This window comes from Motacilla alba, chromosome 1A (genome assembly GCF_015832195.1).
Source record: "Motacilla alba alba isolate MOTALB_02 chromosome 1A, Motacilla_alba_V1.0_pri, whole genome shotgun sequence".
NCBI lineage: Eukaryota > Metazoa > Chordata > Aves > Passeriformes > Motacillidae > Motacilla > Motacilla alba.
Window position 1 is genome coordinate 2,366,802 of NC_052031.1, and position 23,482 is coordinate 2,390,283.

The 23,482-nt window shown below is 42.6% G+C and overlaps 1 protein-coding gene across 3 annotated transcripts in view; it reads left to right on the forward strand.

Moving 5' to 3' along the window:
• The window catches only part of CHCHD3 (coiled-coil-helix-coiled-coil-helix domain containing 3), a 137,323-nt gene that overhangs the window by 66,943 nt on the left and 46,898 nt on the right, over positions 1-23,482 (forward strand). For 2 of the 3 annotated variants that reach the window (XM_038153211.1, XM_038153212.1), the window contains exons 5-6: positions 18,028-18,042; positions 18,928-19,011. In XM_038153211.1, coding sequence (XP_038009139.1) covers positions 18,028-18,042; positions 18,928-19,011 — 99 coding nt within the window. The remainder of the gene's footprint in view (positions 1-18,027; positions 18,043-18,927; positions 19,012-23,482) is intronic. The other variant, XM_038153213.1, reaches the window with a different exon arrangement.

Sequence of the window (23,482 nt, forward strand, 5' to 3'; positions counted from 1 at the left end):
CATAATACATAATACATAATACATAATATATAATTTATATTGTATTGTATTCTATTCTATTAATTATATTCTATTAATTCAATTCTATTCTACCATATTTTATATTTATTATATTATGTTAATGTTATAATATAACATTATATTATATTATATTACATTATATTATATTATATTACATTACATTACATTACATTACATTACATTACATTACATTATATTATATTATATTATATTATATTATATTATATTATATTATATTGTATTATACTATATTATGTTATATTATGGTATATTATGGTATATCATATTACATTACAATATTATATTATAATACAATATTATATGAAATTAAAGTTATAAAAGGTTTTTCTGCTCCTTTCCCATTTGCCTGTTGGTGTCCAAAGGTGAGAACTGAGCCAAGTGAGAGCTGGAAGGAGAATCCTCCTCCATCCTTACTCCAATCCCAGAGCTCTTCCTCGCAGGATTCCTGCTTTCCTGCCAAGGCCGGGATTTGTCCCTATGGAAATGAGAGATTCTCACCTCAATTTTGGCCCCAATTCCTCCTCTGAGTTCCTTAGAGAGGAGTAAATGTTCAAATAAATAACTAAATCATACATAATAAATCAATCAAACATAATATAAATAAGATGTCTGGTTTGAATGGGCAGATTCCGCTCTGAGGATTGCTCATTGATTTTATCTCAGTTTTTGGGGTTTTTTTTGGGTTGTTTTTAAGTCTCCATGGATGCAGCAGCTCTGTTTATGTGGGGCACAGACCTTTCACAGATCCTTCATTGTCTTTCCTCTTTTTATTTTCATTTTTCCATAATGCTTTCATTTCTGTATCTTGATTTATTCTTGCTCTGAGTCCATCTCAGGAGCAGGAGATGAGCTGTGGTTGGGCTTTTACCATCTCTGCTGCTCAACTTTTAAGAAATATTTTTGGTTTTTTGCCTGTAAATACATCTGCAAGCAGAGAGGGCAACAAAATCCTCAGCACAATTGTTCCTTCCCTAAATAATAGACACAAAAATTAAATTATACTCAGGGAATTAGGAGGTTAAAAGTGATTCCTCTCATGGAGCTCAGAGCATGCTGACTGTACCTGTGCTTGTGCCCTTATCAGTTATTTTATACAATTTTATTCCTCCAAAGGCTGAATCTTTGTCTTCAGATTTTCTTTTCCATTGTGCAAAACCCAAATTTAAAATATTGTTGTCATTTTTGAGCAGTTTGGGAATGTTTGTGTTTAAGCTTTGGAGTTTTTTGAGGAGCTGAGCAAAGAGGAAATCAGATATTCAGGGGTTTTGATACTCCCTGTTATATTAAAAATAATAAAAAAAAAACTGTAACAGTATCAATGTCTGGTTTTGGTCCCACAGAATTCAGGGGAAGATTTGCAGTTAGGTAGTAAACTAAGCACAGATATAAATAAAAACAACTCTGTTTATAAATAACTTTAAAAAAATTATATAAATGTAAATAAATATAAATAAATAAAATAATAAATACATTTATAAATAATATAAATATATTTATATCTAATCACACAGATGGTCAAAATTTTACACTCAGAGTGAGGAAAAAAATCCACCTGTGTTGATTCAAAAAATGCAGCTGTGTTCTTTTTCCAGCTTAACTTTGGTGGAATTAAGAATTCCAAATCCCTGCCTGCATTTTTTATGTCACTTGACCACAGCTCCATTATTGGCTCTCATTTAATCTGGGTATCCTGAACATGAAATATTTCCATTGAGAATCTGCTTGTTTGCTGCTAGAATATGGATTTAGGAATAAAAATTAAAATATTCCCTGTGTTGTCTGGAATATTTCTCTGGTTTTTAGAGCGGTGTAGACTTTGGCAGAAGTGAAAGCACTTAAAGATGAGCCCTTCACAACTCCCTGACAGAAAAAAATCAAACATAATAAAAATAAAATGTCTGGTTTGAATGGGCAGATTCCGCTCTGAGGATTGCTCATTGATTTGATCTCAGGTTTTGGGATTTTTTTGGGGTATTTTTAAGTCTCCATTGATGCAACAGCTCTGTTTATGTGGAGCACAGACCTTGTGCATTTTGGATTTTTTGGGATAGATTTAGAGAAATGAAAATTCATTTTTCTCTAAAGATTTTGAACCCTCCCAGCTTAAATTTCAGGCAAAACTGCTGTGTCTGTTTTTTTTTTTTTTTCTTAATCAACTCCAGTTAAGTTTCAGGAGATGTGAGATTTTTCCCCATCATTAAATAAGATTATTGCTCCCTCTGTATTACAGATTCACCTTTCACAGGAGCAAAAAAGACTCTTTAAAATTTAGTTTACAGCACCTGAATTTCTGCACCTGGATGATATTCCACAGAGTCCCAATTCCAGCTTTATTCTGGAATTTCTGGGAGCACTGGAAGGGTTTTTCCCCATCATTAAATAAGATTATTGCTCACTCTGTATTACAGATTCACCTTTCACAGGAGCAAACAGGACTCTCTTGAATTTTAGTTTACAGCAGCTGAATTTCTGCACCTGGGGTGATATTCCACATACCAGAGAGTCCCAATTCCAGCTTTATTCTGGAATTTCTGGGAGCTGTAAATCAGTGGAAGGAATGGCAATTCTGCTTCTACCAGAGTTTCCTGGTCAGGATCTCAGTGCTCAAACAATTTAACTTGGGCATGGAGAATACAGCCCTGTGCACCTGAAATGGAATGGGATGGAGGAAATGCCTGCTGGAGCTCCATGGAATAAAGAGGGGAGTGAAAAATTGTCACTGCCAGGAGCTGGCTGTGTTTGGAAAGGTAAAACAGAGATTTTGTCTGTATGGCAAATCAGGGCTGGAGCCCCTCTGCCATGGGGAAAACTGGGGGTGCTCACCTGGAGAGGGGAAGGCTCCAGGGAGAGCTTCCAGCACATTGCAGGGCCTGCAGGGGCTCCAGGAGAGCTGCAGAGGGACTGGGGACAAGGCCTGCAGGGACAGCACACAGGGAATGGCTGCCAGTGCCAGAGGGCAGCCATGGATGGGATCTTGGCCAGGAGGAATTCCTGGCTGGGCTGGAATTGCCAGAGCAGCTGGGGCTGCCCCTGCATCCCTGCAGTGCCCCAGGAAGGATTGGAGCACCCTGGGATAGGGGAGGTGTCCCTGCCATGGAAGGGGTGGAATGAGATGATTTTAAGATCCCTTCCCACCCAAACCATTCTAGGATTCCATAATTCCAAATGCACCAGAAGATGCCTGTATTTTCCTGCATATCAATAATTTTTATATCACTTTGGATGGTCAGAGATTGCTACAGAAGAAGAAACAATAAGTTAATAATAAAAAATAAGAGGAAAATCGTTATGAGAAAAGTGGGATTTCTCTTGGAAAGCCAGGTTTTCAGCCTCTCCATCCATGGGTATCTGTGTTTAAAAAAGGCAGAGTGTCAGGTGAACTTGAATATCTGAGTTACCACGCTGATAGATGGGATAACTTGCTGATAGTAGCAAGGCAATTAAATGTAATTATAGCTATATATAAAACATGTAATATAATTTCTTGTTTCCTGTGCTGTAAAGATTTATTTCTTTCCCCCTTTAGAATTTTCTTTTTGAAATCTCTTAATCTCTGTTACTCCTCTAGCCCTAAAATTGTATAAAAGGAGAATTTCTTTAGGGCGGGGTAGAAGGGAACTTGAAAATCATCCACAGAGTTCGCAGAATCCCTGGGTTGGGAGAGACCTTCAGGACCATCGATTCAAGCCCAGCCTCAACTGTGGCTGTGTTTGAGGGTCCCAGGATGAGGGAAGAGATGAGAATCTTGACTCCGTGTTTCAGAAGGCTGATTTATTATATTATGATATCTATTATATTAAAAACGCTGTGCTAAAACTATAATAGAGAGAAAGGATTCATCAAAAGGCTGGAAAGGACTAGAAATAGAATGATAACAAAACCCCCTGACTCTCAGAGAGTTGGCACAGCTGGACCATGAGTTGGTCATCAAGTAGAAACAATTCACATGGACCAATCGAAGATGCACTTGTTGCATTGCACAGCAGCAGATAATGATTGTTTTTCTTTCCCTCTGAGGCTTCTCAGCTTCTCAGGAGAAAAAGTCCTGGTGAAAGGGATTTTCATAAAATATAATCGTGACACCAACAGCCCAGCCAGACCCTGGCACCCAGTGCCACATGCAGGCTTTGGTGGCACAGCCAGGGATGGTGGCTGCAGCACCTCCCCGGGCAGCCATCCCAGAGCTCTCTCCCCTTTCTGGAAATGCTTTTTCCTGCTCTCCAGCCTGAGTTTGCCTTGGCCCAGCTCGAGGCTGTGTGCTCTGGTTGTGTCAGTGCTGCCTGGAGCCAGAGCCCAGCCCAGCTGAGCACAGGCACCTTTCAGGAGCTGGGAGAGCGAGGAGGGCAGCCCTGAGTCTCCTTTCTGCAGGCTGAGCACCCCCAGCTCCCTCAGGGCTCCCTCAGGGTTTGTGTCCCAGCCCCTCTCCAGCCTCACCATCCGTGGCAGGGACACTTTCCACCTTTATTCATGGAACTACAGAATGGTTTGGGTTGGAAGGGACCTTAAAGCCCGTCCAGTGCCACCCCTGCCATGGCAGGGACCCCTCCCACTGTCCCAGGCTGCTCCAGCCCCAGTGTCCAGCCTGGCCTGGGACACTGCAGGGATGCAGGGGCAGCCCCAGCTGCTCTGGCAATTCCAGCCCAGCCAGGAATTCCTCATGGCCAAGATCCCATCCATGGCTGCCCTCTGGCACTGGCAGCCATTGCCTGTGTGCTGTCCCTGCAGGCCTTGTCCCCAGTCCCTCTGCAGCTCTCCTGGAGCCCCTGCAGGCCCTGCAATGTGCTGGAAGCTCTCCCTGGAGCCTTCCCTTCTCCAGGGGAACATTCCCAGCTCTCCCAGCCTGACATTGGATCCATCTCCTCTCCAAGACATTCCTGGACCCAGGGCCTTCACTTGGAATCTCAGGAATCCATGAAGGGTCTCCCTTCCCTTTTCCCCACTTTTCCATCCCCATTTTCCATCAAAATCCCTCGGGATGGATTCTGAGTGTCCCAAATCCCAGAATCCTAGAGCAGTTTGGGTGGGAAGGGACCTCAAAGCTCATTCCAGGGACACCTCCCCTATCCCAGGGTGCTCCAGTCCTTCCTTGGACACTGCAGGGATGCAGGGGCAGCCCCAGCTGCTCTGGCAATTCCATCCCAGCCCCTCCCCACCCTCCCAGGGAAGAATCCCTTCAATCCCTACCCAGGTGTTTTTCCTGTTTCATTGCGGAGCCACATCTTGTTGAATAGCCTGAATCTCAGCAGGGTGTCGTGTACTCTGTTCTAAAGGCTGAATAAACATTTTATGAGCTTCTTTTCTCTATTTATGATCAGTCATGTTTTGTTCTGCACATTTTCTCTCTTCCTCCTAAAGGACAGAGCAAAGTTGTAACTCTTCTATCATTTTTAAATTAATCTAATTTGAGCAATTCTTTGCCATTCTCAATTTCATGCAAATACCAGTGCCATTACTTGTGCAAATAGTCGGTGTGTCTCTCCACGTTTAGAAAATTAAGCATTAATTCTCACTGTGGGCTAGGACAGCCTGTATTGCATGACAAATAGATTGGAGGCATGCAGGAAAAAAAAAAAGATTACACTTCACAAATCCAGCAGAGAGCTTTGCTTTTGAGCACTCACAGCGTTGGGCAGAAAAAAAAGAAGATGGTATAAAAATTGACATGTTTTAGCAGCTCCCAAAAGAGGGTGGTGGGGTTTTTTTCCCCCATTATTATAGAAGTACTTGGCAGTTTCTATTTTCCTGAAGCATCCTATTGACTGGGATGAAATCTCTTTTTTAGAAAGCACTTTTAAGTGTTTGCTTTCCCTTCCAGACGCTCTCACCCACAACAGAAAAAAACTTTTGTGTTAAAATAATGGTGTTCCTTTGGAAAATGCAGGGATTGGGGAGCCTCCAAACTCTGCACAGACAGCACTCAGACTACTGGCAGGTGTCCCTGGAAACCTGGAAAAGGAAAGGAAAAGGGAAAAGGAAAGGGAAAGAAGGGAAGGGAAGGGAAGGGAAGGGAAGGGAAGGGAAGGGAAGGGAAGGGAAGGGAAGGGAAGGGAAGGGAAGGGAAGGGAAGGGAAGGGAAGGGAAGGGAAGGGAAGGGAAGGGAAGGGAAGGGAAGGGAAGGGAAGGGAAGGGAAAAGGAGGGAAGGGAAGGGAAGGGAAGGGAAGGGAAGGGAAGGGAAGGAAAGGAAAGGAAAGGAAAGGAAAGGAAAGGAAAGGAAAGGAAAGGAAAGGAAAGGAAAGGAAAGGAAAGGAAAGGAAAGGGAAAAGGAAAGGGAAAAGGAAAGGGAAAAGGAAAGGGAAAAGGAAAGGGAAAAGGAAAGGGAAAAGGAAAGGGAAAAGGAAAGGGAAAAGGAAAGGGAAAAGGAAAGGGAAAAGGAAAGGGAAAAGGAAAGGGAAAAGGAAAGGGAAAAGGAAAGGGAAAAGGAAAGGGAAAAGGAAAGAGAAAAGGAAAGGGAAACATAGAAGCCTTTCCTGAGGCTGCACAAGGAATAGACCTGAGCACACAGCACATCCTCCTGTATGGGATGGTGCTTCCTCAATTTCGGGGTCATTTTCAGGAGATGGAGGAAGGGCACCTGCCAGTGTCCCAGGCTGCTCCAGCCCCAGTGTCCAGCCTGGCCTGGGGCACTGCAGGGATGCAGGGGCAGCCCCAGCTGCTCTGGCAATTCCAGCCCAGGCAGGAATTCCTCCTTGCCAAGATCCCATCCATGGCTGCCCTCTGGCACTGGCAGCCATTCCCTGTGTGCTGTCCCTGCAGGCCTTGTCCCCAGTCCCTCTGCAGCGACCCTGCAGGCCCTCTGAGGTTTCCCTGGATCCTTCTCCTCTCCCAGAGTGGAAGTGGGATGGAGAAGCCTGAGGAGCCAGCAGTGGAGGTTTCCTTTGGTGGACCTGGGACTGTCCCTGTGCTCCTCAGCACCTTTGTTCTTTTTCAGGCTGGAAGTTGCTCTTTTTGCTGCCTGCATTTCTCTGTGTTCAGGACGGTGAGGCTGATTTTGGGATATTCATTGAGCAGAGACTTGCTCAGGCCATTGGATCCAGTCAGGGTTTGTGGCTGAGCAGTTTTAAATTCCTCATTAACTCTTCATTTTCCATGCTGATGACATTCTGTAGTTTTATACCTTGAGTTCCATTTCCCAGCAGTTCCTCACCCCCTTTAGCTGTTGCCCCAAACAAGGAGAGGCAGCTCTGCACAAAGCTCAGGGTGTGGATCTGTCATCCCCATATAAATTCTCATCTTGAGTCTGGTAAAAAAAGCTGGCAAGGTCGATTTTAAACTTATTTTGTTTTCCTGGCTGTGCAAAAACAGCTTCACAGCAGCTGAAAGGGGCTGAAATTTAGGACTCAAATCAGGTTTTTTGTCAGACACCATTAGAAATAAAATAGTTCCTTGGAGTTTCCTTGTGCTTATGATCTGGAATAATTGACACATGACAGATTTCAGTGTCGTTAATTGTTTATAATAATATTATATTGTTGAAGGAGGGTTGATGCTCCAGGAACCCAGTCTGAGGTGGTTTAAAGGTAGAACTGGGTGTTTTCAGAGGTAATACAAACATCTCAACTTCTCAGGTTTTGCTGAGCGATCGGCTTCGCTGATAACTTGTGGCAATGAGTTCTGCAGGTTAATTATGCATTTAATTGGTTTCAAATTTGTTGCTTTTCAATTTCACTGTTCACTGAATATTTCCTCGGTCTTGTATTATGAGAGGGAGTAAATAGGAGAGCCTGGCTCACCTTCTCTGAACATTTAATTATTTTGTGTACCTCTCTCCTGTACACAGAGCTCTTCTCAGGGGTTTGGTCTTTATGTATCTCCAGCTTTTTCTTTTCCAAAACTTTTCTCTGCAGTGACCAGAATATAAATATACAGAGAGTGACCAGAGCTCTGGGAGGATCTGAATTCTATCAAATACTGTGATCTCGTTGTGGTGCTGTCTTCTCCTTCCCCTTTTCTTCCTAAATCTCCTCCTGTTTTTATTTTGCTGTTTTAACACACGGGACAAGATTGCCTTGGCTTTGTTTCCTGCAGGAAAATCAAGTTTTTCTCTGGGGCTTTGTAGTCAGGATAAAAAAAGCTTCACTTGGCTGGTGCTGACTTTTTTTTCCAAGTTATTTTCCACTCATCCTCATTGTATCCATCCCTGGAAATATCCAAGGCCAGGTTGGATGGGGCTTGGAGCACCCTGGGATGGTGGGAGGTGTCCCTGCCATGACAGGGGTGGCACTTTAAGGTCCCTTCCAACCCAAACCCTTGTGGGATTTTACCTGCCATGGTCTTCTCTGGTTTGATCTTTTTGGCCATTTCAATACAGTAATTTCCTTGAAACCCTGGAGGATTTCATTGAAGTTTATTATTACTTGCTTTACATTTTTCTGTGCATAAGAATTATGCACAGAATCAATAGAAATAATTTTCTGTGCTGTTGAATTATTTTTGAACATCCTGTCAGACAGCTGTTTTATTCTTTCCAAGTGTAACAAAAATTTACACAAAACTGCAGAAACATTTTAGTAGAACCATGCAGAATCATGGGTTTGGAACAATCCCTGCAGTGTTAAACCCTTTAAATGTTGTGTCAGCAAATGTTCATGACAGGGATGGCAGAGCATGGAATAGAAATGTCAGCATCAGTCCCTCTCTTCCAAGTATTTCCTGCCTCCAATTACTTAATTACATTCATAAGTTTGAGGGTTTGTTCAGTTGCCCATTCCCAAATTCCTGGCACACTCAGGCATTCACCATCTGAACAGGGCAAGGGCTCATTAAAACCAAAAATTATTGTCATTTATTTTTCTACCGTGGTCTTCACAGACCTCAAGTCTTTGTTTCCCTTCCTGCCTTGCATTAAATCAGCTTTTCCCATCCAGTTTGAATATTTTCAGTGCTTAGAATATTATTTATTTCTGTTAGAATAACACAGACACCAGCAGAGCTTGAAGTGTAATTCTGTTAAACACTGCACAGATGTGTAGTGAGTTCCAGGCTCTGCCCTGGAGACTCTGCAGTCAAATGAGAAGAGAAATCAAAGCGCAGTGAGTGGAAGTTGGACACAGGAATTCAATGACACGTGTTACAGGATTATATAAAAGGCAAATGCTCCCCAATAATCGATGCATAAATCAATGCCAGCCCCTTTTCAGAGCTGCTCTACTCAAGGTAATAATTCTCTGGTGCTTTTATTTCAGAATAAGTTGTTCAGTCTTTAAAGAAAACGCTGCAAGATCAGCGTTGTAATTTAGTAATTAAAATACAAAGAGCATTAAATCCTGCTGTGTTCTCCCACTTTCCCAGGGCTTTGCTGGCTCTTTGTTTGTAGGTAGTAATTTAAAGAGTTATGGTAACGACGTGGTATTAACTTAGGATTTTCACACTTAGTTAAATATTTTATGGATATGAAGTGAAGAACTGCAAACCCTCCTGTTAATTGTTCGAATTGAGTTTTCAGAGTGCTGGAAAAAAATGAAACAGAGCTAAAAACTGACTTATTAATTGGGATAAATGTTTGGTTTGATATATGTGCACACCACTAGTGTAAATATTTTCTTTAACACATTAATTTTTTGTGTGTCTTAATGCCAAAAGGTCTTTGGGGAAAGTTGGACATTCCAAAAGTTCACCAAAATTATTTTCCCTTGGCAGTGCTGAGGCTAGTCCCTGAATTTCACTGTCAAGTCCATTATTCTGTTTAAAGATGAATTTGTTTCTGAGTTACATCTGCAGTCTGAAATTATCTGCTGGTTACAGTTCTTTTATTCTGCAGCTGAATAGGAAAATCTGTGGGAAATAAAATGGCTGCATAATTTGAGACAGAATCAATGAGCTTTGATGGTTTGTTTATTACTAAATAGAGGAATTCAATTTAACAAGATAAAAATTCGAAAAAACGCAGCTAAAATACCTTGAAGACAACAGATTTTTGTATTTTTAGTGCCTTTTTGAACATCCAGAGATGAAGGTTCTGCTTGTGCTGTATCTTTCAAACTGAGAAACACCCGATGTAATTACAAGTGACTCAGTTCTTTGTCTTGAGCAGAAATCAATCCCTTGAATAGCAGAGCAGCAATAAATGTCCTTTTATTTGCTCTTCCAAAGTGGATTTCCCTCCTTGGGCATTGTCACTTTTGGCCTTCAGTGGGAATTGGTTCTCAGGCTCACAGATGGAGCAGTGAGGCACCTTGTGCTGGGAGGGAGTGATACCAATTCCTGCAGAGTTTGGATCACTGGATAGAAGAAGTGGGACATTCACAGGTGGAAAATAACTCTGGAGCACAGCCCCTGATGCCAAGAGGCCTCTAATAAACACAAAATACAGGAGGTTTTCCATGGGATTCCAGGTGAGATTGGCTTTGAAGTGGCTTCAGTGAGGTGGTGAATTTTTATTGCTCTTATTAATGCAGCATCCCTAAGAATTATTTCACTCTTTAAGTGCATTGTCCATTGAGTCTTCAGTTTACAAAGCACGAGAATTGGAGATTTTAAAATGATGATAAGACAGCGCTGTTGATAAATTGTGCTGGGGTGTGGACAGAAGAATGAAGAGTCCTAGGTGGAAAGTGTAAATTTCAAAGTTTTCTCTGAATATTTGGGTATGAGGCAACTGAGGTGCAAATTTATTCTCTCCGGCTTGGTTTTGGATTTCAGTGGTGAATTTTTGGAAGGGCGGTGCTTCCTTATGTTTTGCTTTGTTTTACATCATGTTTGGTTTGAAAATGCATCAAATATTGGCTGACTGTGCTTAGCAATAGCTTTCCTTTACCCTTCTGTTGTTTAATCCAGGAATTGAAAAGTATTTCTGTAAAATCATCATTATTATCAATTCTCAACACAGTAAAAAAATGGCAAAAATATTTCTGATTTGCTACAATAGCAGTGTAAGAACAAAGATGGAAGTAGAACACAGTCCTAAATCAGTTTGCTGACAGTTTTTTTCCCTGAATTTTACAGGATAATGGTCCTCTTGCTCTGTTTTATCCACTTTGGCTCATGTGGAGCAGTCTGCTTCTTTCAGTTTAGTGAAAAACTACATGTTTGACATATGACTGAAACATCAGAAGCTGTCAGCCACGGTTAGAGACAATATTTGAATTGCTACAAATACCTGGCAGCAGTACAGATAGTCTTTAAAATGTTTGATCTCCTTGGACTGTGTTGGCTGACTGAAAAGCATGGATAGAGTTTCAGGAATAAGTCATGCCTCTCTTTCATTCCCAGTGACACGCAGAGATGTAATTCAGATTTTTTTTTTCAGCGTCTCTTTTTTCCTTTGAACCACGGTTGGATGGAAACACGAGGCTTTTCTGCCTGTTGCTAATCACTGGAATAGTCATGAGTGTATTTTAATTTTTATTTGCGAGGAAATAAAGTCTTCAGAGTCTGTTGTTTTGAAGCTGAGCTCACCAGATGGTTCATTCAGAGTTTGGTGAGAAGTGGAGCTTTTCTTTAGTGCTGATATTGTACAAGGGTGGGTTGGACAGGGCTGGGAGCAGCCTGGGCTGGTGGAGGGGGTTGGAATGAGGTGATCTTGGAAGTCTCTTCCACCCCAAACCAGGCTGGGATTCTGTAATTGCTCATTTCTGCTCACTTGGTACAAATATGAGATTTTTCTGCTCTGGTTTTGGGGTAGGATCATAAAATAAATCAGGCTGGAAGAGCTTGGGGTCCTCTCAAGTGAGTGAGTGCTGACTCAGAACTTCCCTCCTGCTGCTTCTCCTCCGTGAGCCATGTCCCTTGCAGATGGAGAAGGCTCAGCAGAGCTTCTCTGTCTCCAGGCTGGGAAGTTCTCAGATCCCAGCTGGATACAGCCCTGGGGTGCCAGCTGTGGGTGGCCTCTTCCTTCTGGATTCAGCCCTGGGGTGCCAGCTGTGGCCTCTTCCTTCTGGATTCAGCCCTGGGGTGCCAGCTGTGGGTGGCCTCTTCCTTCTGGATACAGCCCTGGGGTGCCAGCTGTGGCCTCTTCCTTCTGGATTCAGCCCTGGGGTGCCAGCTGTGGCCTCTTCCTTCTGGATTCAGCCCTGGGGTGCCAGCTGTGGCCTTTTCCTTCTGGGTACAGCCCTGGGGTGCCAGCGGTGGCCTCTTCCCTGGCCCTGGCTGAGCAGAAACCTCTGGGATCTCTCTGTGTCTGTCTGCTCTCCCTAAATCATCCACCTTCTCCTCCAGTGTACCATATCCTGGAGGGGTTGACCAGGAAGGTTTGGAGTCCCCATCCCTGGAGGTGTCCAAGGAACCCCTGGAGGTGGCACTCAGGGCTCTGGGATGGGGACAAGGTGAGGATTGGGCACAGCTTGGCTTTGATGATCTTGGGGGGCTTTTCCAGCCTGAGGGATTCTGAGATTTTCCTTGCTCAGCTTTTTATTCTGGTATAATAGAAGCTCTTGTTGGGGTGGTGCCTCAGGTTTGGCTTTTCTGTGTTTCACATTCTGTGCTGCTTCAGTGTGTGGGGCTGGGTTCATATTATGGGATGGGGAGCTCTCTGCACAGAGCAGGGAGACAAAACAATTCCTGCTCCAGCTGGGACCAAGGACAAATGAGCCAAAGCTCAGGCCAGGAGCACAAACAGCGTGGGCTGCAGAGAGACAAACAAGCAGGGTGGGAGTGCCTGGGCCAAAGCTGGAACGGGACAATGAACTGCAAGGTGCAAATGGAGCAGAGCTGAGCCAAGGGAGAGACCCCGGGAGCGCTCGTGCATTTTGGGACCATTTGGGTTCCTCTTGGCTGCAGCCCTGGCTGGGCTCTTGTGCTGCCCAAGGTGGATCCATGGAGGAGATCCTTGGAATAAATCCCTGCTTTATTCTGTGACTCTGCCCAGCCTCTGTCCTAGCTCAGCCTTCTCAAGGCATCAGGGGCAACAACCTCAATGGATTTCTGCCTTGGTGGAGAGTGACATTCCTGTGGGTTTTCCTGTGCATATTCCCATGACTCACATTAGGATTGGAATCTGCAACTCTTTTCTTGGCATTTATACATTTGTGTTTTTCTCCTTTGGTCTATAATGAGATTCAGTAAATGAAGCTTCTTGTCACATCTTCTGTTCTTACACTAGATCCTCACTTGTACATAAATTCAATTTTTTAATTTTCTCCATTAGCCTCCTCCTCTCAATGTGATCTTTTTTATCTGCTCGACTCACTCTTTTAGGACTTCATTATTTTTAGAAAATGTACTGTAGCACATTTAGTGGTAATTACAAAAGCTTGTTTTAATTACACTTGTCAAAGACTCCTTTTTATGATGCATTATTGGTGCTGCCATTTCCAATTCCTAACAGTTCTCCACCTTCACAAGTGGAAATGAACATCCTTCTTTTCAAGTGATGTGTCCACATGATTTTTTTGTGCTTAGGGATGATTTTGTGTGTACTGATAATTTAAAAGGAATTCTTTGAGGGGAAAGGGACCAGCGTCTGTTCCCAAGAATATCCCTAAGTTCCTGGTGTTTCCTGTTCAGTTTGATGGGAGTATTTATATGCTGAAATAAAAGGTTAAAAATTAAAAACTGGGGCAGTTCAACATCCATTAAATGTGGAAATTGGGAATTATTTTTCTTGGACATTCCATGCAGTGGAAGAGGAGAGTAGTTTTGCTGATCATAATAATTTATGCAAATAATGAGGCTTTATGTGATTTTTATCAGGGCTATACCTGGGTGAGTGGGAGAGGGATTCAGTGGATGTCAGATCCCTGGAAACATCCAAGGTCAGGCTGCACAGGGCTCTGAGCAGCCTGATGGAGTTGAAAATGTCACTGCTTGTGCAGGGGTTTGGGAGATGATCCTTAAGGTCCCTTCCAGCCCAAACCTTGATTTATGACATACCCAAAAACTGTTCAGAATGTGACACTCACAGCCTGGACCTGAATTCCCAGCTCTGGAATTCACACCTAGCTCTAACCCATGGATATGCTCATCCAGTGAACCTCAGGTTGGAAAAGACATGGAAAACCTCCAACAACGTGGTAGAGGAAGATGATGTTGTTTTGAGAGGATGATGGTTTGAGAAGATCATGTTTGGAGAAGATGATGTTTGGAGAAGATGATGTTTTGAGAGGATGATGTTTTGAGAGGATGATGTTTTGAGAAGATCCTGTTTTGAGAGGATGATGTTTTGAGAAGATCATGTTTTGAGAGGATGATGTTTTGAGAGGATGATGTTTTGAGAAGATCCTGTTTTGAGAGGATGATGTTTTGAGAAGATCATGTTTTGAGATCTCTCTTGTTCTGCTCATCCTGAGCTGCCCGCACATCTCCTGTGGGATGGTGCTTAGGGAGCTGCCACCACTTCCTTTTAACCTTTAATCCATTCGTTTTTCCTTCAGGCTCATCCCAAGACGTGCAGATGTTTCATGTGGGCTTTCCCGGGAGAGGAAAATTGCTGGGGTCAGCATTTCCTCTGGAAAATCTTTACTCACAAACCTGGTGTGACAGGAGCTTTTCCAGCCCACAGCCCCAGTGCCAGGTCTGGAATCCTTGGATGTGCCTTGGGAGGTCACCAATCCCTTGGTGTCCACCTGCCCCATCCCCTGATGTTTGGTGAGATGACCCTGAAGCAAGACCTTCAAGGGACTTTCACCTGGCTGATGTTAATTTTTGAATACAAACTGGACTCTTATTTTGAAGCAGATCATTCTTTTCCCAGAAAAACCCAAACTGGAGCCATCTCAGCAGTTCCACTGTGAATTTTCGGGGTGTTAATGAACTTGGAGCTTGGAGTCTGTGCTGAGGGGCAGCTCCAAACCTGGCACTGCCAAAGGCTTCAGGGGCTGAGTCTGAAATTTGCCTACAAACCTACATTAAACCATGATTTTTAAATGATTTTTTTTTATCCTCGCCTTAAATAATAGCCATTTATGACCAAACACACTTGGAATCTTGCTGCATCCAGCAACAGATTCCTTTTTTTTTTTTTTAATTTTTAAAATTTAATTATTAAACATAGATTTTCAACCAGCTGCTTATTTGCCCTGTTCTGCCTCACAGAGGACAAAATAAATGTGTTTTTGTTGGATGCAGTGTGAGCAGGGCTTGGTTTTGCCCCTGATGGCTCTGCAGGTGTCCCTGCAGTCAGGTACAAGGTGATTCCCAGAACTTTTTTGTAGGGAAGAATTAAATTTTCCCAGTGATGGCAACTCCTATCAGTGCTGTCCAAATCCATGTGCAGCCTTTGAAAACAAAACCCAGGTTGGCCTTTAAATCTTAGTTCAGTTTCCCTGTGATTGTGAAGAGCCTGTATTTAATGTTAGTGATTGTTTGGGTATTAAATTTGGGTGTTTTTTCTTTAGAAAACACCCAGGCAAAGGTTTTGTCTGTCAGAGCTTTTCATGAAGAAAAAACCAACCTGTACCTCATTTACACCTGAAGTGCAGCTTTCAGCTAATTGAAAACATGGCTATTCTTAATTATTTTCTTGCAGCTCATTGACATTCACAGGGATCTTGTTGCTGCAGCCCCATAATATAATATTACTTTACAGGTTTTTATTTTACAGGCACTCAGTTCTCCTCTATTGGCATATTTATAGTCTCCTGTATAAATGAATAATTTCATTTATTAATAATTCATTTGAACTTTGCTGTATCTGAGTTACTCTACAAGTGTCAGGGGTGGAAGGAACTCTTTTTTTTGCTGATTTTCTTACTTGCCAACCAGATCTTCCAGTTACTTTCACAACACAGGGAAGCAAGCCTTTGGCTAAACAGATTATTTAGTATTTTATACACAATATTTCTCCTTTATCAGTGGCAGATCAGCACAGTGAGCAGTGTCACTGCAGAGCAGTAAAATCCAGCTGGTTTGATGATTAATTGTTTTGAGGGGTCACAGTGAACCGAGCCCAAAAATCAACCCAAAAAATGAACCGACTTGCCAAGTAAATCAAATTTCCTGAGCAAAATCTTCCATTCAGAGGGATAGCCTTGGAATAAATGTTACTGTGTTCCCTGATCACAGCAAGACAGAGGAAAACGATTAAGCTCAGCTTAAATCCTGGAGGATAAGGATGGGTTTTGTCTCTCCTTGTTGTGCTTTACACCCTGCAAAGCTGTGCCCTCGTGAACGGTCAGAAGTGGGGTGAGCGAATTCAGTCAGGAGGTTCTTCCCTGGGATTTATTCCATCCCGTTGCCTTTCCAAAGTCAGTTTTAGTTCCAGCTCATGGATGGACTCATGGGGAACACGGTTGGATTGGAAGAACTAAACCTTAACCGAGTTCTCCTGGGCTTTATGGAATATCGAATATATCTTTTCGTTGCCACCGGCCTGTTTTGCACAGCAGGAATGTTCTGGAGATCTTGTGTGCTTTGGGGTTCATGGGATGGTTACATACGGAATATTTGCATTGGGTACCCATGAAGATGCCTTGCAGATATGGAATATGAGATCTGGAGTATTAGATATGGAATATGAGATAATGGAATATGATACGGAATGTTGGATCTGGAATATGAGATATGAAATATGAGATCTGGAATGTTAGATCTGGAATGTGAGATCTGGAATGATAGATCTGGAATGTGAGATCTGGAATATGTGATATGGAATATGAGATATGGAATATTTGATGCGGAATGTAAGATATGAAATATGAGATCTGGAATGTTAGATCTGGAATATGAGATATGGAATATTTGATACGGAATGTAAGATACGGAATATGAGATCTGGAGTATTAGATATGGAATATGAGATATGGAATGTTAGATCTGAAATATGGAATATGAGATAATGTTAGATCTGGAATATGAGATATGGACTATGAGATCTGAAATGTGAGATATGGAGTATTTGATATGGAATGTAAGATACAGAGTATTAGATATGGAATGTTAGATCTGGAATATGAAATATGAGATATGGAATGTTAGATCTGGAATGTGAGATTTGGACTATGAGATACGGAATGTTAGACCTGGAATGTGAGATCTGGAATATGAGATATGTAATGTTAGAGGTGGAATATTAGATCTGGAATGTGAGATCTGGAATATGAGATATGGAATGTTAGAGGTGGAATATTAAATCTGGAATACTAGATCTGGAATATGAGATCTAGAATGTGAGATCTGGAATGTTAGATCTGGAATATGAGATCTGGAATGTGAGCTATGGAATATAAGATCTGGAATATGAGATATGGAATGTTAGAGGTGGAATATTAGATCTGGAATGTTAGATCTGGAATGTGAGAGCGGGAATGTGAGATATGGAATATAAGATATGGAATATGAGATCTGGAATGTGAGATCTAGAATGTGAGATCTGGAATATAAGATCTGGAATATGAGATATGGAATGTTAGAGGTGGAATATTAAATCTGGAATATTAGATCTGGAATGTGAGATCTGGAACGTGAGCTATGGAATATGAGGTGTTCTGTTACATTTCCAGAGCAGCTGTGGCTGTCCCTGGATCCCTGGAAGTGTCCAAGGCCATGTTGGACAGGACTTGCAGCACCCTGGGACAGTGGAAGGTGTTGGGGTTGGAATGAGATGATTTTTCAGTTCCCTTCCAACCCAAACCATTCCATGAATCCATATTTTGGGGAGGGTGGTTTGGGGGGGACCACAAAAGCTGCCGTGAATTTTAGGGGTTCTGCAAGCACTGGGTCTGGGACAGCATCAGGGATTATCTGCAAGGAGAAACAAACCGTGACCAATAAAAAAACAAGGGAATTTGGCTGTGGAATAATTCATGGAATGAGCTCTGGAAAAGCTGTCATTAATGAGGCAAGGCTGATTTAAATGCTGGGGGACAGGGCATGGAGATCTGGGGAAGAGGCTGGCAGAGGACAGAGTTTGATTCATCCAAAATAAGGCTTTTTGGGGTATTCTTGAAGAAGCTGCACAAAAAAATCCCAACAATTTCCAAGTGGTTTTCTGCATTTTTCCAGATACACCTGACATGCATGTGTGGGGTTTTTTGGGGGTTTTTTTGCATTCTTTCTGTTCAGCGTTATATAATAAATTTAATTTGAATTTTAACATTTTTTACATGCTTCAGGACATAGAAACAAAGGTAAGGAGTTGAATGAGGAAACAAAATCCAAGCTTTTTTAGTGTATTCCTAGGGTGCTTGCTAAAAAACCCAAAAAATTCATCTTGACAAAGAGGATTGAGTCTTGTATCTGTACAATATGTGGTGTAATTGTTGTAATGACCTTTATTAGATAATTATTAATCACTAAAGGTATTTTATTAAAAAATGCTGAACCTGGAAAGTATTTGCATCGATAATTTAGGTGTTCAGTCCTTCATAGCTTGTTAAAAATCACTTGTCTGCTATTTACACTGCAGGACTTAGAGCTTTATATATTTTTAATAAATTCCTCTGTGCATGTGTGCTTTTTAAATGTATTTTCTAATTTTTAATGAGTCCCCTTAATCCTAGAAAATGGGAAATACTGCAGATGAAAAGCCAAAAACATCAATTTGCTGGGAGCAGTATCTCTTAAAAGAACACTCGGGTCATACTGGGATTGAAAAGATAAATATTTTAAATTATTCTGTATTATTTTAGCTTGTTGGACATGGGAGTGATCCCATGGTCATGTTTTTCAGCTTAGTGAATACTTCAACCCATCTGGGAGTTTCCAGAGGAGTGATTCCTAATTAAACAGAACAGGAGAGTTTTGGATGCACTTTTTAACAAATATATAGAAGGATTTTGTTCTTCCCAAATACCCACTTGTTGAGAATTAGGTTTTCCTAAGTTCAGAAGTGATTTGCCAAGTTAATTCAAATTAAAACCAAAGATAAATCCCAGCCTGGTGCATTCTGGTGATGGTTCCAAATCCATTTGGGCAAACTCGGGCAGAGCTGTTGAGGAAGGGAGGAAAAAGCCCAGAACCATGGATAATACCCTTGATTCACTATTTTTATTATTCTGTTCCTTTTTTTTTAGGCCAGGCAGCTGGAAGAGAAGGACAGGGAGCTGAAGAAACATGATGCCTACTACAAAGAGCAGCTGGCTCGGCTGGAAGAGAGGGTAAAACCTTTTTTTCCCCCTTTTAATGAACATTTTCCCCCCTTTTTTCCCCTTTCTATTCATTTCTTCTCCTGGTTATATTTACAAGATGAGTTTTTAAAGGAGATAAAAATTGAAATTCTGGCTAGAGGGGTTATTTTTGTATTGCTGCTGCTGTTCCTGGCTTAATATTGACAAGGTGGAAGGTTTGATGGGAGAATATTTGTTTTCTTTCCTAACAAAGTTCTCACATTCGCCGTGGGATTTCATCTGTCACGGTAATTACAGACAGAAAAATGAAATAATGAGGTTATTTTATACCAAGGCTGATGAAGAGCCAGTGGAAATGAAGAAGTGTCACCAAGTAAAATAATTTCAATTAAAATAACAACAAAAAAAAAAAGTGAAGTGTGAAGGGACATAGCGAATTTCTGCTTTCAGTGGGTGGAATTAGTGATTCCTCCATCAGTACATGGAGAGTTTAATTTTAATTCCAAGTTTATACCACGTTTAAAAGGCACTTCTGTGTCTTTATCTCATCACAGACTTGAAATTAAACTGTAGAGAGCAGCTTGGGAAGCTGTGGGACTTGCTTACAGTGGCTTAACATATTGCTGTTAACATTCCTATTCTTTACAGGGTATTATTTTATAGGATGTTAATTTCAAATAATTACTGCTGTCATCGTTTCCTGGCTCCCAGGTTGGTTGTAACCTCCAGCCTGAATACATTTGCCTCCTTTACCCCTCTGCCTTCTTCCTGAGCTATATATTGGTGATTAATTCGGATTTTTTTTTTTTTTTTTTGTGTGTTAGCTGGTTGTGAAAATTATTAACAAGATACATATTCATTGATGCAGCTTAGCAGGCCAGAAGAAAACCCCTTGTTTTTCTGGATTAGGAGGAAGAACGTGTTGCATAAATTATCAGTGTGTGTAATTGGTCTTAATGAATATTTTAAATCAAGGGTGCATCCGATACCGTGTCGGTGTTTTGTCCTCCCTTTGTGAAGATGACGTTAATGAAGTCCCATGTTCTTGGCAATGAAAAAGAGCTTGAAAGGATGAGGGGAAATCAGTTTAATGGTTCCAAATCCGTGCATTATTTAAATATAGCTTAAAATTATTTAATATATTTTAATTAAAAATTAAGATTCTTCACCAAAAAACTCCACAGGACACTTTCCTTTTTCTCCAGTGACTGACTTGGTGTTAGAGGAAAAAGCTTCAGTGGGATTTTATCCAAACTGGAATTTTCTGGGGTGGTTCTAGCTGTGCTCTTGACAGCTTTTTCTTTCACCTTTTTTTACCTTTCACATCTTTTTAGATGTTTTTCTTGGTCGTTTTTCACATTCCTGTAGGTCACTGGCACAGTGGCTTCACTTGCTCCTGTTACTGAAGACTCCAGTGTGTGTAAATACATTTTTGTGCTGTGCAAGGGAGATCATGAACTTTAAATCACTTCATTTGAGTTCTGCTGGAGTGCCACCCCCAGGGGATGTGAAACAGGAAATTCTGCCATCTCTTGGTTTCTCTGCTTGGTTTGGAAATCCCTGAATTCTTGTTTTATACCATGGGTGATGATTGCTCTGCATGCAGAGTGGAGTTTCTGTGGTACCAAGCCTTCTCTTTTCATTCTGACTCCTTTTTCTCAGGTAAAAGCCTCTGCTTTTCCAAGTTGTCATCCACTTTGTCATCAAGGTAAATTTTCATCTCTCTCCTACACAAAAAAAGTGCTGTTCCAGCTCAGAGAGGAGCAAGTTCTGTGTTCCAAATCTGACTTGGAATTCCTTCAGAGAGGTGGAGATTTCAGAGTGAAAACCTGGACAAGCAGAGGGGTCACAGCTCCTGCAATCCCACCTTCCCTCATGGGGTCACCTGGGAGCTTCTGTGCTGGGGATTTTCAAAATTGGGATGGAAATAGGTCTGGAGATGACAGAACATGGAAAGAGGCTGGGTTCTATTCCTGAATCTGTCCTGATTTCAGTGGAAGGAGCACAGAGACAGAGCATGGGCCGCTCAGCAGAGGGAATTTTGGAACAGGAGGTGGGGTGGGAGCAAGTGGAGCTCAGAGAATTGATGTCAGCATGAAGAAATGTTCAATCCAAGTCTGTCACCTGTGACAAAGAATGCTAATTACAATCTCAGATCATTCCCACATCAAATAAGCACACTTTAAAAACACTCCAGTTATGCCTAGGTGGTATTTCTGGCTGTTGCATCATGGAGTGTCAGAGCTCATCTCGATGATTAATTGGCTTTTTGATTATTTAGCCTTTTCAATTAGAAGCTTCGTATTTGTGTTCTTCAGTGCTGCTGAAAAAACAATGATAATAAAGGGAGATGACAACAGAACAGATTAGTGTCAGCACAGTGTGCTCCTTATGGAGAAAATTATCCATATTCAGTGCCAGATGAAGCCTGTCAATTATAAAATATTTCAGTGACTGAGGGAAGATGCTCAACCCTTACAGGGTATTAATACAGGACAAAATAACTGTGCACAAGTGACAGCTGTGATAGTAAAACATCAACAATTCTATTCTCAGGGGGAATAACTGTTCATAAATTTGGTTTATGTGCTAAAAACCTTTTGATACTTCCCCAAAACCCAGCAATTCCCCGACCAGCTGCCAGTGTTTCTAGGTCAAAGATAGCACATAAGCTATTAGTTATTACATGCTCCACAGCAGCAGAGCAATAGCAGAGAGTTGAACAAAGCACTTAAAGAACAACCTTGCCTTGCTCTGCCTCTGACTGGGCTGTGCAGCTGTGATTTAGGTGCTCACCCGTGCAGCTTGGAAGGGAATTTGTCACTGTTTTCATTGTCCACCCACAGCAGGAAGGTGGTTCTTGACTGCAGCAAAACCCAGAGGTGAAACAGTGCTGAAGGCACTGAGTTTTTGTGCCCACGCTGTGTTAATGGTTTGCTCATAAGTGCATGGTCCTGCACGGGGGGGAAGGGCAGTCCAAGCACAATTCCAGGCTGAGGGGAGAAAAGGATGGAGAGCAGCCCTGGGGGAAGGACTTGGGGATTTTGGTGAAGGAGAAGCTGGACGTGCCCTGGCCATGGGCATTGGGACCCAGAAACCCCTGTGGGCAGCATGGCGGGGGTGGATTCTGTCCCTGTGCCCCACTCAGGTGAGACCCCACCTGCCCCAGCCCTGGGGACAACTGCAGCAGCACCTGGAGCTGCTGGAGAGTCCAGAGCAATCCATGGAGCTGCTCCAGGGCTGGAGCCAGCCTGGGAGAGCTGGGAATGTTCCCCTGGAGAAGGGAAGGCTGCAGGGAGAGCTTCCAGCACATTGCAGGGCCTGCAGGGGCTCCAGGGTCGCTGCAGAGGGACTGGGGACAAGGCCTGCAGGGACAGCACACAGGGAATGGCTGCCAGTGCCAGAGGGCAGCCATGGATGGGATCTTGGCCATGAGGAATTCCTGCCTGGGACACTGGGAGGTGGCCCTGCCATGGCAGGGGTGGCACTGGGTGATCCTGGTGGTCTTTTCTAACCCAAGCCATTCTGTGACACTCTAAGGAGAAAATAAATTTGTTTTGGAATGAAGAAGAGCCCCAGTGTGAAATCAGAGCCCTTTTTCCAGGAAGGCCATTCCTAATTCCTACCCTGTGTGCCACATGCTCAGGATCTCTGCCTGTCCTTACTCATGCACTTCCCTGTAGCTGAAGCTGTTCCATTTCTGGTGTTTATAGGGAAAACTGTTGATATCTTCACTCTCTTGTCCCTCTAATTCCAGTGGAGAGGTGCAGTGTTTTTGCCTGGTTTCAGTGCCAGTCCCAAGCTCCAGTGTCCTTAGATTTTATTCCTGACCAGCTCTGCATCTCCAGTGTCCCTTTGGTGTGCAGCTTCCATTCCCCATCAACACTTGCACACAATTTCCATGCACAGCAGCTGACATCCCAGTTTCCCTTCACCCCTTTGCTTTTGCTTTACAACATTTTTTTATGAAGGGCGCATGACCCTCTCCTGCTTCTTGCTGTAGTTTTGGCATCACACAGGCACTCAGTGAGCTGTGTGTGCTCCTGCTCTGTCTCTGAGACTGCTGGGACTCCCCAGTTCCAATTTCCTCCAGCAAACCCAGCTATTTTCATGTTGCACTGCTTCCTAATGCTAATATGCATCATTAGGAGAATCCTGCCCCAAGTCATGGGAGCAGAAGGAAATTAATTTTAATGCCCTGCTGGATGACACAACTACTTAGTTTATCACTGTGAATGAGCAAGATATGGATCCCCATATTAATCATCATATTTTCCACTGGAGCCAAATTTCTGTGCTCCTAGAAATACTCCTAAGTGTTGAGCAGTTTGGTGTGAAGGTGCTTGTGGGGTCAGGCAATAGGATTGTCCTGGAGCCGGAATCTGAGGGGTGGCTCAGTGAGCTGGGAAGGGGCTCAGCCTGGAGAAATGTCCCTGGGGGTGCTGGTGACAGCAGCTGGACATCCCCAGGTGTGCCCAGGGGGACAAGGGGCCGCTGGCAC